Source organism: Lichtheimia ornata, assembly GCF_029851405.1.
Source record: "Lichtheimia ornata isolate CBS 291.66 chromosome Unknown scaffold00023, whole genome shotgun sequence".
Classification (NCBI taxonomy): Eukaryota; Fungi; Mucoromycota; class Mucoromycetes; order Mucorales; family Lichtheimiaceae; genus Lichtheimia; species Lichtheimia ornata.
This window is the reverse complement of record NW_026695343.1, coordinates 291,271-305,010: the sequence shown is the minus strand read 5'-3', so window position 1 is coordinate 305,010 and position 13,740 is coordinate 291,271. Positions and strand designations below refer to the sequence as shown.

General features: G+C 44.0%; 4 protein-coding genes across 4 annotated transcripts in view; 2 read left to right on the top strand and 2 right to left on the bottom strand.

Moving 5' to 3' along the window:
• Positions 1-58: 58 nt before the first annotated feature.
• O0I10_005695 (uncharacterized protein) lies at positions 59-2,599 on the top strand (the record flags this gene model as incomplete). The annotated part of the gene is made up of 11 exons (XM_058485733.1): positions 59-456; positions 518-602; positions 700-783; positions 838-936; positions 996-1,250; positions 1,308-1,546; positions 1,623-1,793; positions 1,853-2,064; positions 2,130-2,306; positions 2,386-2,452; positions 2,506-2,599. The coding sequence occupies 11 exons, from the start codon at positions 59-61 to the stop codon at positions 2,597-2,599; spliced, it is 1,881 nt and encodes a 626-aa protein (XP_058343568.1).
• Positions 2,600-4,411: 1,812 nt separating this feature from the next.
• O0I10_005694 (uncharacterized protein) lies at positions 4,412-6,137 on the top strand (the record flags this gene model as incomplete). The annotated part of the gene is made up of 2 exons (XM_058485732.1): positions 4,412-5,073; positions 5,255-6,137. 2 exons carry the CDS (start codon positions 4,412-4,414, stop codon positions 6,135-6,137), a joined length of 1,545 nt encoding a protein of 514 aa, XP_058343567.1.
• A 365-nt stretch (positions 6,138-6,502) lies between these two features.
• On the bottom strand, positions 6,503-7,789 carry O0I10_005693 (uncharacterized protein; the record flags this gene model as incomplete). The annotated part of the gene is made up of 6 exons (XM_058485731.1): positions 6,503-6,529; positions 6,592-6,689; positions 6,758-6,964; positions 7,026-7,609; positions 7,667-7,700; positions 7,768-7,789. The coding sequence occupies 6 exons, from the start codon at positions 7,787-7,789 to the stop codon at positions 6,503-6,505; spliced, it is 972 nt and encodes a 323-aa protein (XP_058343566.1).
• A 1,248-nt stretch (positions 7,790-9,037) lies between these two features.
• O0I10_005692 (uncharacterized protein) overlaps positions 9,038-13,740 on the bottom strand; it is a gene marked incomplete at both ends in the record, with an annotated part of 6,033 nt that continues 1,330 nt past the window's right edge. Inside the window, 13 exons of the mRNA XM_058485730.1 lie at positions 9,038-9,085; positions 9,148-9,300; positions 9,362-9,585; positions 9,649-10,141; positions 10,201-11,547; positions 11,611-11,758; positions 11,814-12,019; positions 12,084-12,146; positions 12,212-12,511; positions 12,570-12,677; positions 12,734-12,766; positions 12,824-13,543; positions 13,616-13,698. Coding sequence (XP_058343565.1) covers positions 9,038-9,085; positions 9,148-9,300; positions 9,362-9,585; positions 9,649-10,141; positions 10,201-11,547; positions 11,611-11,758; positions 11,814-12,019; positions 12,084-12,146; positions 12,212-12,511; positions 12,570-12,677; positions 12,734-12,766; positions 12,824-13,543; positions 13,616-13,698 — 3,926 coding nt within the window. The remainder of the gene's footprint in view (positions 9,086-9,147; positions 9,301-9,361; positions 9,586-9,648; positions 10,142-10,200; positions 11,548-11,610; positions 11,759-11,813; positions 12,020-12,083; positions 12,147-12,211; positions 12,512-12,569; positions 12,678-12,733; positions 12,767-12,823; positions 13,544-13,615; positions 13,699-13,740) is intronic.

The following is a 13,740-nucleotide window of genomic DNA, read 5'->3' as shown; positions in this document are numbered from 1 at the left end:
AAAAAAAAAGTTCGGGCTCAACTACTCTCTCTCTCTCTTGTCTCGTTGATTCATTGCCATGGCGAACACCACCGATCAGACCACAACTGCGTCAACAACAACAGCCAATGCGACAGCGAACAATGCTCCAAAGGGATTACTCGGCATGTTTGGTGGTGTCCTCCCCCCACCTCCTTCCGGATCAACCTCGATCCTCAAACCGATCTCGACTCAAAAGAACGACAAAGCAGCTGACAACAACAAAGCAACAAAGCTACAACAACGTGCTGGTGGTGGTGCCATGAAGAAATCAACCATGAAAGGTGAACGACGTCGCAACCAATCATTGATTGCTCTTGCCCAACGACCTGGTAAAGTGGTTACCGTCACGCCCAGTGCAGAACCTGCCGATGCATTTGACAGCGAAGATATCACCATGGGTGGCATGGGAAAGAAAAAAAAGAGTCGCAAACGATTGTAAGTTCATCATGTCAAAATCCTATGGATATCCATGACTTATATACATGCACCCTTTTAGTTCACCCTACAATTCTCAAGCACGTGCACGCTTCCAGAAACAAGCAGCCGTTAGTGCTGAGCCCAAGGAAAGAGTGGATATTTTGGTACGTATACATATACAATGGGTTGGATGGGCTGCATGAATTTGGTGTCACGTGACATTCACCACCCGCTTTCTCTCTCTCTCTCTCTGGTGAATAGATCTCAGGCTATATTCCAGGAAGTGAACCCAATGTCATTGCCTTTCTTCAACAAAAATCAAAAAAGACGTGGGAACCTGTGGGTGTAAGTGAAAATGTTGTCAGTGTGTCACGTGGTATTCATGCCAACGCTATCTAGGTGAAATTGGATCAAGGACAAATGCTATTGACCGTGGATGGTGTGGCTATTGCGAATGCTATTTCCCGATTGAATGGCTATGTATTTGGAAATGGACCGGTAGGTTGTCAACAAAATGGATCAAAGTGTACAATGGGTTTTCTTACCCGTTCTCCTAGTTGAATATTTCATGGTACTACTCGAATGGCAGCAGCACCGTGGTTCCTCCCACAGTCCAAAAGAGCACCACCATGGATTACATTCGCGAATTTCTACGATCGAGGTGGGATGGTGAAAAGCAGTTGTTGAATTTGGAAAATATGGGTGCCGATCCTATTCTCAAGAACCACGCTATTCGACCCCCTGGTGACTCGAGAGCAAACGAGTTTGTTGGACCTGCCACGATGAAACTTGCTGGTGAAATGTTTCCCAATGTACGTAGGTGTTGGTATGAGTGGGATGGATCCATGGTGCTCACATCATCATTGTAGACCGTGTCGATTACCTTTGCACGCAACACGCTCAAGAACCTTCAATCCATCTCAACAATGACGCAATTCCTGCCGCACATTCAAAACTTGTCACTTGAAGAGAACCGTATCACGTCCCTTGCAGCACTGGATGCCATTTCAGGTCCTGGGAAGTTTAAGCATTTGCGAGAATTGGTGCTTCAGGGCAACCCTGTTTGTGAAAAGGAATTGAAACAAGGTCAAGAACGTGGCTATATCAAGTAAGTAGATGCAATGGCATAGGTGGAAATGAGGGATGGTATTGACAAGCGATGGTATTGACAAGCTCCTTTTTAGAAATGTATTGAAGCGATTCCCAGCCATTGCTATGTTGGATGGCAAGCCTGTTGATATGGCTGCTCAAGAAGAACAAGCCTTGTTGAAGAAGCAAAAGATGCCGGTTCTTACAAAGTGGACCTTTTTTGACAATGAGCATAGCCAAACGGCGGCCTTTGATTTTCTTACAAAGTATGTATTTCCTTCGCATGCACATTGCTTTGATGGACACTGATGACGTTGGTATATAGGTTCTTCCATTTATTTGACACCAATCGCCCATCATTACGAGCTGTGTATGATGAATCAGCGACATTCTCTGTATGTGCCCTGCTTACGTTACAGAAAAAGTCAGCCAACACAAAGGTACGCGGTCGACGTAAACAACGCATGATGGACGAGGACGAAGCTACAGCAACATGGTCGGATCTCAGCCGAAACTTAAAAAAGGGCAAGAGTCAAAGTAAGTGTGTGTGTGTGTGTGTGACACATTGGCTCAATATGGATCGGATATTAATGGGTTAATAGAAAAAATGGGCAAATACCTATCGATTGGTCCCGATGCCATTGTATCAGCCCTGCAACGGTTACCAAGCACGATGCATGATTTATCTCGGTCAGAGGATTTTGTATTGGACGCTTTCCAACAAGCAACAGAGCAGGCGAATCTTCTTCAGATTTCCTTGCATGGTGAATTTAGATCAGGTATGAGAGAAGGAGCATGATCAAAAAGGGTATAGTCTGACTAGAACGGATCTTCATCATCACCATCATGCGTGTTTAGGCAATGACGAGACACTTTATTCATTTGATCGCAACATGTTGATTCGAGCAGCTCCACCCAATTCAAGGTAAATCATCATCCTTATCATCCTTCATCATCTCACATTTGGGATCCTACTAGTGCTGCAAGTTTAGGCGTACCTTACCATATCGTCTCAGACATGCTTTGTGTTCGTGATTATTGCTCCATGTTGAATCGTATCGGGACCGATTAATCCCTTCTTTTACCTCTCTTCTCCTTTTCAAGAAATGTATTACCCCATCGAACCCATTCATAAAGTTTTTTCTACTCGTTTTGCATCATCTTTTTCAAAAGCACGTGGGTGGGGGGGAATGAATTAAAAGGGAATGATTTTGCGTTGGAATGAAAATCTTTCTCATTGGATTACAAAATGGTGGTGGGGGCGGGCCATGGGGATTGTGTATGTGTGTGTGTCGTTGAACGAACGAAAAAAGAGGGGGGGGAATAGAAAGGTAATTTAATAAGTGGATGTCATAGCACTCGTGTAACAATCCATCCAGGGACGGGCGGCGAACCGATCCAATTTGCCATCGCGTTGGAATTTAACTTGTTTACATACGTATTCCGCCACATTCATATCATGACGATAATGACACATATGACAATTGATAATGACGGGTAATAGCGATGTAATAATGAATGTCGGTATATGACACTATCAGGGAATCTGCAACGTAATCGATTAGAAAGTTTGTTCTTGTTGCCCTGATAATAAACCTTCCATCCCCCTGATGTACCACCACCAACATCACGTAGTACTACTATAACACGCCACTCTGGATTGTTAAAGGGCACACACACACACGCATACACACTCATATATGCGAGCAAATAATTAGGCATTGCTATTAACGAAGATGTTGGTCCTCTTGTTTGATGTGCAAATTGCATCCTTCATAATACAAATAGATCATGATGAAGGTACTAAAATGTAAGCATGGATTAATTCCCACGTGTCAACAATATGCATATCCCCATTGCGGTGGGATCACACACATACACGCACGCAACCCAAGCTGATGGTAAGCGTATGTAGCATTCCACCCCCAAAAAAAAGTGATTTTCTTTGACAATAGCAAACACGCGCAAATAGAAATGGTGGCTATGTCAAACGTTGAACATTCTAGCGTGCAAAGAGGGGATCCATGTTCAATTAAAGAACGTTCTCAAGTTGGGGGAAATGTACAGTCATCGTCTTTTTCTGGCGACAGACAATGAGCAAACGCGATGAATGATTTCTTGTGTGACATTCACGACAGCGTGTGTGCGATATGCTACTTTATTCTAGCCTTCCCAATCGAGGCATCTCAGTCATGTGAAGGAGGATATAAAGAGTTTAGACGACGATCCCACAACAAACAAATCCCATGGCAACAGAGCGGGTACCCACATGTTTTGTAGCATAATATGAGATAAAGGATGCTTGCTATTCTCTCTCTCTCTACCTGTCGTTCTTCTTGGCATATTTACAAAAAGTCTTTTTTTGTTGTTGTTGTTGTTGTGCAGTGTAACACCAATTGAGACAAATGTTTGAAGAGTTGATTAAGACAAGTAATTAAGCTTTGATTCTTCTTCCTCCCCCCCCTTTCGTACATGTACCCTGGTGGTACTCAATCGCACAAAGAAAAACAAGGTGGAATGCGTGTTTACGCATTAGCGGCATCAGCAAACATCATAAGGGCGGTCTCGGCAACAAATCCCGGGAGGCGAAAAACCGTGGGTTAATTAGGTTGACTATGCTTATTGGCTCTTGTGTGATCCCGACAGTACTACTTGGGGAGAGGGTCCACGTTGGCAGCAATCATCTGTAATAATGCACGCAATAAACTGTCGATCGATTTTCCCCTTTTTGAGCTGTAGGTCCACCACACACATTCATCCTCTCATCTTTTTTTATCCTCGCTCTCATATTTCTTGTTACTCGTTTGTCATTTTCCTTTTTTTTTCTTCCTCTCTCTCTCTTTCTCTCTCACACACTTTTTCTTGCACACTCTTTTCCACAAACATGAAGATTCGTACACTTGCATTGGGAGAATACGGCTCGCCGCCTACTCGTTTTTGTCTGTATCTGTTTCCGACACCTTTGACACCACCTCTTTTATCACCTTCGCGGCAGATCAGCAATGACAAGCAGCATCAATTACCCGCCATGATGATGACTCAAGGCAATAAGGACATGGATTGTTGCTTTTTATGTTTGGATGATTTGGAAGCATTATTCTTTAACGACAACCACGATGATGCCAAACATGCTTTGAGTAAAGCCTATTATGAACATCCATCATGGTTTTGTGCCGACCAAACTACCGGAAAGCCATTCATCACGACTCGTGCCGTGGCTCATATTGCCAATCAATTATCCATGGATACGCTTGTTGATTTATGCACCATGACTGAATCTGATATTTGCCATGGAAACGCGGATCACCTCCTAAGGCGGGTGGTAGATTTAAGACCCATCTCTATCACGGCTGTCGACCAAGAACTCGTTCCAACGCGTCTTCTTGATGGTGCTGCTCGGTTTCGAGTCCATGGCAATACAACAACAACAGCTTGTTCACCCATGATTCGATTATCGCCTCCTTCTGAACAGCAACATCCAGATACACCTTCAAACACCAGCACTCGCTTTGATCCATGTCGCGATGATGTAGCTGCTTCTTCTGGGTAAGTTATTTTTTTATATACATTTACTATGAAGGAGGTTACAAAAGGAGGAAGGGGAAGGATTACAAAGGGGTATATATATTTATATATGGGTGGGTGGTGTTCTATATATAAAGGAATGAGAGAGGGGGGAAAAAGTGATTAAATGATCTTGTTCTCTTACACGCATACTTTTATACAGTCGTCGATTGTCCTTCATGCCTCACAAGGATGCAAGCAAGGTCACCACCACCAGTCATGAACGTCAACAACAGCATTTGCCTTTACCCAAGCCGTCTTCATTGCTGCTTAAGCGATCAGCTCATCACCACCATAACAAGGCACCATCCAACCTTACCATCTTGACACCTGCTTATGGTGCAGGCGATCCAGCGAGTATTCATTCGGCTCCTTTACATCCTCGTGGCCATAAACAGAATCCTGTCAACCCATTGCAATCAGCCAAGCAACAGCGATTGAACAAGGTGATCAAACGAGCACCTCCAGCAACGGCAGCACCATGGTCCAAGCACAAGACGACAACTTCCAACACGTTGGCAGCAGCAGCAACAGCACGACCACAAACAGAATTTCCTAGTCCACCTATTGTGCCTTCACAACAACGTTATGCACCACCTACGACCTCTGGATTGAAAACAGCCACCTTGGTGCCAAAGACACCTGCTGTTCCTGCTGCTCCTATGGCATCACAACCACTTTCGCGTAAACAACAATTCCTGCAGCCTTTTGAAATGTTGTACGACAATATCGAACAAACCAAATCGTTGAAAGCTACTTTGGATGACCAAATCAGACATTCATCGACATTGATCCATACTTTGCAATCATCCAGCACCATGGTCGAGAATTTAACACGTAAATACGTCCGTGAATCAGTACATCAACAATTGCAAGATTATGTGAACCGCATCGAACGATTGGAACAACGCATGACAGCAACACGTCGACACTATTCACCACCCACAACACCACCCTCTCAACAACAAGGCGATCTCAAACATTTGCTCTCTGATCTGGTCAATCGATTGGATCGGCTTGAATCCAAGATGGATACTCGGCAATGATTCAGCTTACCTTACCTTTATTTTGTAACATTTGATACCCGTACACCCTAATACTAGTCTGGCAACCCCATATTGTAGACCTTTTTTTTTGCTCCTTACATATCCTGTTGATTTCTCTACAACATCATCAACACGCATATATTATATATTCCCCCAACCAATCAACCAACCAATTTAATGCAAACAATGATGTTACAACTTTCTTGTATCCATGACAACAACAATATTGTGTGTGTGTGTGTGTGACCCGAATGAGCCGCACTGTCGGTTTCATGTATGTCGGAAACCTTAAAAAAACCACATGCAGAGTGTGAATGTATGTATGCGCGTCTTTATTATTGTAGTAAATGTCAACATGAAGATCCTTAGAACCAACCCGAGTCTTCTTCCTCCTACATACATACATACACATGTTGAGTTCATGAGTCCCGTTTCCCCCATAATTTGTACCTACCACTGTGGTGTTGCCATATTCATCGGTTTGGGTGACAGTGACATCGTCACCAAACCAGCCCTCTTCACGTTCAACAACGGTCGTTTCACCATCGGGGTCTACAAGAAGTTTAAATATAAATCAACACGCACACACACGCATACATAAAGCCTATGAAACAACATACTTTGTGTGATAATGGTTTGCTTATCATCACCAAACCAACCACCATCTTCATTGATAATCGTGGTAGTGGGTCCCTGTTCTTCGGGAGGAGGAGGGTATTCACTTGGTGGTGGGGGTGGTGGAGCACCATAGTCTTCACCTGCAGGTGGATAAGACTCGGCAGGTGGAGGTGGTGGGGGTGGCTGTTGATAATACTCTTGTTGTTGTTCTACATATAAAACATCATCAACCTCTTTCCCAACATCTTTTATATATATGTTTGTACTTACGTTCACGTTCCATCTCATCCTGTTGTCGTTGCAACGCTTGATTTTCACGCTCAAGATCATCAAGACGTTCACTTTGTTCATGTTCATGCTCAACAAATTCGGCAATACCATAACCGGCTAAACCAGCAACAGCAGCACCTGCAGCTACCTTCATGCCAGTGGACATGCCACCTTGTTTCTTTTGTTGTTGTTGTTGTTGACCACCAGGATAAGAACCTTGTGGAGGAGGGGGTGGATAACCGCCTTGTTGTGGATAGCCACCAGGTTGTTGTGGTGGATAGCCTTGTTGAGGTGGATAACCTTGTTGTTGAGGAGGAGGATAGCCTTGGGGTGGGTAACCTTGTTGCTGAGGAGGAGGGGGATAGCCTCGTTGCTGAGGAGGATAACCTTGTTGCTGTGGAGGATAACCTTGCTGCTGTTGTGGTGGATAGCCACCAGGTTGTTGTGGTGGGTAGCCTTGTTGAGGTGGATAGCCTTGTTGTTGAGGAGGTTGACCATAAGCAGGAGGAGGTGGTGGTTGCTGATTATACTTGGTACGAGGATCTTCCCAAGAAGTGGTACGGTTGTTGTGGTCAATGTAGTACCTGAAACACATTTATATTAGCTATCTTGTATTCCCCATCCAATATGTGTAAACTTACCATCGGCCGTCAGGAGCTTGACGAGCTTCCCATCCTGTCATTCCAAAATTCCATATCGTTGGTACTGTGTACGTCGTTCTTTTTCTTTTTCTTTGTCAAACCTGGTGGCATCGGTGCAGACATGGTGATGTGATAGATAAAGAAAAGAAAAAGGAGGAAACAGAAACGGAGCGGAAAGAAAAGGCGTGTCGTTTGACCTTGGCATATCACTTTTAAATATGCAAGGAAGGTTATTCCCTTTTTTATTGGGTGCTGCGATTTTGACTTTTCCTCTCTCCCGTTGATCATCCCACTGTGGCGTCTCTTCAACTCTAAAATTAGAGAAATAGGTGCCTGTACGCGTTATTGTTGTATATGCCTCGTAATAAAAGCCCAACCCCTTTTCACTCTTACTCTCCCATGGCAGTGATAAAATCTTATTTTGCATGCCTCTGCACATGAATACATAATGCATCTACATGATCAAGAAGCATGTAACCTTGTGCCACATGGCTCTCAAGCAACACTATGTTGGCTGAACAAAGAAAGCAGAGAGGGGATTGTATCGTGGCGTGGGTTCAGCTGATTGGACAACGTGAATCCAACATCCAGAACGTTTACATACACCCGTTTTGCCGCGCTCTGGTACTTGCACATAATAACACTCTCTTGCTGTTACATACCCAGTCACTTACAGGGGGGAAAAGAGTCATTACAGTTATATTATTCGAGTAATTTGTGCAAGCTGACAATCACGAGCAATTGAGTTGGAAAGAAGAATGGCCCCGAAATTCTTGGCATCACATACGACAATCCTTGCTCCCAGTACATCATCATCATTATTGTTGTGGCTGGCTGGCTTTGGTGATGATTTAGAGCACTTTGCCTTCACAGAGTAATGCGGTGGCTCCACATTTATGCGCATCATCTCACTCGCTTAGTTTCGCATTTTTTCTAAACGCACGTTTGTAGCACCATCACAAATGATGAAAAATGGGCTACACGAGCTACACCTTACCAATCCAATACTATTTGCACACCATGGCAACGTGCTCTTGCGACCTTCTAGTCCCAATATGGATACAATTGTACAGCTAAAAGAGTTCCATCATCTTTATATCCTCCCATGGCAACCATACCATACAACAACAACGGGTTCTTCAAATAGGATGGTGACACAAGCCCGCATTTATTTTCCATATCAGGGAAATTGACCCTGTTGTTGGAAAAGGTTCCGAATCTTCGGTATGGTGCTCTATTGAATGAGATCGACCTATGGATCCATACATGTGGAAGAAACTTGTATTTTTGAACATACGAATCATCGAGATTGTATTCTATGGATGTTGGTATTACGCTTTATTGCTTTTGATGGTGGAAATAAACTATGTTTTAATTGGAAAGAGTAGTGACAAGTTGCTTGAGCCGTGCAAGTTGGAGCTATTAAAGAAAGCATGAGCAAATCATGGCAATGCCAAACGCAACGCGTAGCTAATACTTACATCATCAGGGATATAGGCATCTGCAGTGGCATCAGGGTTAGGAGCAGGAATTTCATACAAGGCATCGTCTAAAGGCACGGATTCCAATAGCACATCCTTCTTTTCACCTGTGCGTGAAAGGGCTGTCCTCAATACATCTTGACCAATAGGTTCCTATGTCATAGAGCGTGTGAGTGAGTCATTTTTGTTACCACCTTAGCTTCATTTTATGTACCTCGTAATCAGCAGCCATGTAGCTCTGCAAGAGCTTGTGTACTTGTGCAGGCGTTAAAATCCAGCAGACACCATTGATCCTTTTAAGGTCCTCCACGGTAGATTTCTTCAACTGCAGCAACTTGGTTGCTTGTGTAAGGTGTTCGAGTTGCAAAGTAACGTCGCCCATGTCATGTTCACGGCACCAGTCTTCCAATGTCTTGATATTGAGCTGGATTTGCATCGCTATAAAAAAAAGTACACATAAGTACAAGAACATGACAAGCGCCGTGGGGGAGATATACTTGCCTCGTTTCCAAGAGTTAAAGTTACGACGCATGACAATGTCATTAAAGGCGGTGACTTCAATGTACTTTACAAGCTCGTTCATGGCTTGTTCTGCTACCAAGGGTTCTACAGCATAGGCTTGCATAATGGAATGGGCCTTGTTGAGCACCGACAAGAGATCATCCATGGTGACAGGAGCAGGCTGACCAGCGATGCTGCTGCTATTGGTGACAAAACCAGGCAATGTTTGGCTCTCAATCAAGGATGGAATCACAAGACGATGTAACTGTTTCTTGAGCTCACCCACCCAATGATTGTATACGCAATCTTGCACACACTGCAACTCGTATTTTGTGGTGGCAATGATTTTTTCGAGGTCGTGCCATCGGGGTTGAGAATCAGCTTGCGTCGATTGTTGCAAATCACCTTCAGCAGCCATGATGATGGACATGAGCTCGTGCGTGTTGATAAGCCAATAAACACAAGGGACATTCGCTTCTTCACCAGCAAAACTCTAAAATACAATGTAAATATATCGATAACAGCCTCTCCTTTACCCATGTATGATTTTACCTGGCAGTGTCTTTCAATGGTTTCCATGATAGCGTACAACCATCGTTCTGATTCAGCAAGGTAGCCACGCTTCCACATTCGAAGAATAGAAAATCCTAGGATACGAGCTGGAAGTGTCTTGTCTTTGAGCGACAATGGTTGCTCCACAGTGGATTCTGGAATCTTAAAAGTGCGGATAAGTCCATCAAGGATATCCTCTTGCAACAAAGCTTCTTCTTGAAGCAGGGTATACAGTGGGTCATTTGGATCAGCGTTGGGAGTCTTTGCCGCTTGACTTGCATCAGGAGTAGCACTGAGACGACGTGCGCTATGACGACGACGATTACGTGAAGTATTGTTGGTGGTTGCTTTGGTGACGGTTTGTTGTTGTTGTAGTTGTTGTTGCTGATGTTTACGGGGTGAACCAAGGGTTTGTGATAGTTGCGTTTTGAGTGATGCAATTTGCTTCTTGAGTTCAGCCATGCCAGTATCATCCAAGGGCTTTTGTGCGGTATCCGTGGAAACCTGTTTCAATTGAGCAATTTCCTCCTTTTGACGGGACAACTCCTCCGTCAATCGAGCAATCTCCTTGTCCTGCAACTTGATCTTGTTCAAGGATGTCATATACTCGTTCTTGAGAGCATCACGTTGCTGGTGCAAGGAACTCCATTGATCACTATCAGCACCTGGCTTATCAATCACCTTGGATAGGTTCTTGGCTCTCTCATCCAAATCATCGTATTTCGAAATCCATGAACGCACATGGGTTTCAAGCTCCGTTGCCTTGGTTCTTAAGCGTGCCTTGTCCTCCTTTTGTTGAGCCAAGTTTTGTGTAAGCTCGTTGACCTTGGTTTCAAGCTTATAGGACACTTCCTTGAAATGGCTGACGGAACGTGCTTCAGCTCGCATCACCACAAGTTGCTTACGAGCATTGCGACGGCGAACACATGTTTGAATACGAACAATATGGTTGCGTTGGGTTTGGTATTGTCGACGTGCAAACCAACCACGAACAATCTTTTGGATTTGAGTGGCTGCATTGTGTTGACGGATTTGGCCAAAATGCTTACGACCCACAAGGCCACGTGCTGCTGCTTGGATCTGGATGATAGTAGCACGTTGTTTCAAGTACCACTTGCGAGCAGCATAACAACGCCAATAGGTCTGGATAATGGTAGCGGCACGTTCCTGACGGAGGCGTTCCATTTCACATTTGGCGGCCTTGGTACGAGCAATTTGCTGAAGGCGAGTAATAAGCTCAATGGTTCGAAGATAACGCTTTCTGGCAAGGAAACGGCGAATGTTCTTTTGCAAATAAGTTGCCACCTCTCCCAAGCGATCCGTACGCAACTTTTCCATATACGCAAGCTAATCAAAAACTCACTTGTTAATCCCGTATTCACATCCACTAACATCATCGTGTATTATTACCTGGCCAGCACGGAAAAAGATCTTGGTGAGACCCACTTGATATTTGTCAGGGTCATTAATGTGCGTGTCAACAATAGCTGAGCACAATTTGCGAGTGTCACGGTCCTTTTTAGGATACCAGTATTGTGCGTCAACGAGTGCATAGTAGCTGCAAACAACATGTTAAAACAAGGTACATCCATCCACTCTCTCTTTTAACATACCGATCAGCAAATTCTTCAAAAGTCCATCGCGTAGGATAACCTGCACAACTGATTCTGATAGTCTCCAAAACACCACAGGCACGAAGCTGAGAAAGTACCATACTCGGCTCAAAGATCCAGGCTTCCTTGGCTTCATTAGGCTTGATACAGCGAATATAATGTACATTGGTTTGGGCAATGGTATCCATAAGATTGATCAAGGAAAGCTGTATCACATACATGAATTAGTGTACAAAGATGCATCATTCTCAATCAAACCCCCCATTTTACCTTGAACATTGAACCCAAGGTTGGTTTCTTGGCAGTGCTTGAGGCCTTACGGCTGTTGTCGGTCTATGAGCAAATAATAGCATGAGTGATACCAACGCATACAAGTCGAAATAGGATAATAAACATACCAGGCTGTTGCTTGGGCTGGGGCTTCCATTAGGACTGGTATTGGCTTGCTGAATCATGGTAGCCAAGAATTCAAATTCAGAGTTTTGCAAAAGAGTAAGATGCTCTTCGGGCACAGTGTCCTTGTTCTTGTCCATAAAGCCTTCTGCTTCATATTGCACGTCATGGGCGTAGTGGACGACGGTGAATGCATTGTTGGAGAAACGAGGCTTCTTAAAGTAGCTCTGATAGGTGGGAGTGCCAAAGGTAGAATAAAGCTTGTTACAGAATCCTTGATCGGAACCAGATGGAAGGCGAGATTCCTGATTTGGGATGTTGTCAGTGATAAGTAGGCGAGCATCATGATAGATAATAACATACCTCGTCCAATAGGGAAAGGATACCCATCTTGGCTTCAATCATCTCGATACACTTTTGATTGTCGCTGAACTCGATAAACTTCCAATCAATGTTCTCCCGCACATATTCCTAATACCCATTGTGAGTTGATGTCATTGTATTGTAACAGCCTCTTGCCATCCTACCTCTTGCTCAAGCTTGAAGACGTGTTGATTAAACTGTTATTAACAGTGCATTAGCCATCTTTTCATGTTGTACCGAATTCCATTCGTTACCTGTTGTTGCAATTTCTCGTTTGCATAGTTGATACAGAATTGCTCGAACGAGTTCTTCTTAAAGTGCTCAAAGCCGTAAATATCCAAGACACCAATAAACGTAGCAACACGATCAGGGTCTTCACGACATGCCAAACTTTCATTCACAATGCTGACAAGCCAATCGAACAAGTTGCTGTAAATATATTTGGCCATGGAATCTCTGACCACTTGTGCTTGTTGTGGGCTCAAGTTGGTCATAATCTTTTCAGATCGGGTGCTGATTTGCTTGCGTACAATCCATTTGCGGAATTCATTGGTGTTGATACCCAGGAGTTGTGTTGTCAATTTCATAGCAGCATCACTATCGGAGACCATGGCATCACCACGTCCACCAATTTCAATATTGCCGAGATGCAACAATGCAGCCAAAAGGCGGAAGATTTGTTGTTGAGTATCATCACTGACACCGATCATGGATAGCGATTTGCGAGTGATATTGAATTCTTCAGTGTCGTCCACACCATTGATTTCGCCAGTCCCACTTTGATTGAGATAATGGAAAGTGGACCATTCAGCCAATCCAAGCTTTTCTCGTTCCTCAGCGGATGCACCAGAACACAATTGATAAAAGATGTGATAGTTGCGTTCTGTCTCAGGCTGGAAAATCAAGCGTGATCGTTCCAAGAGATAGGTACGAATTTTGGCGCCGACAATGTTGCACTGCTTGTCAAATTGAATCTACACACACACACACACATATCGTTTTAGTGGGACAAGCCAAGCGTAACCCTAATGCCTCATAAAACCTACCTCAATGTATTTACCAAAGCGGGAACTGTTGTCATTTCTTGTCGTCTTTGCGTTGCCAAAGGCCTCCATGATAGGATTGGTGGCTAGTCAATACGCACCCCCCCCTTTGTTAACCTTGTGCCCCC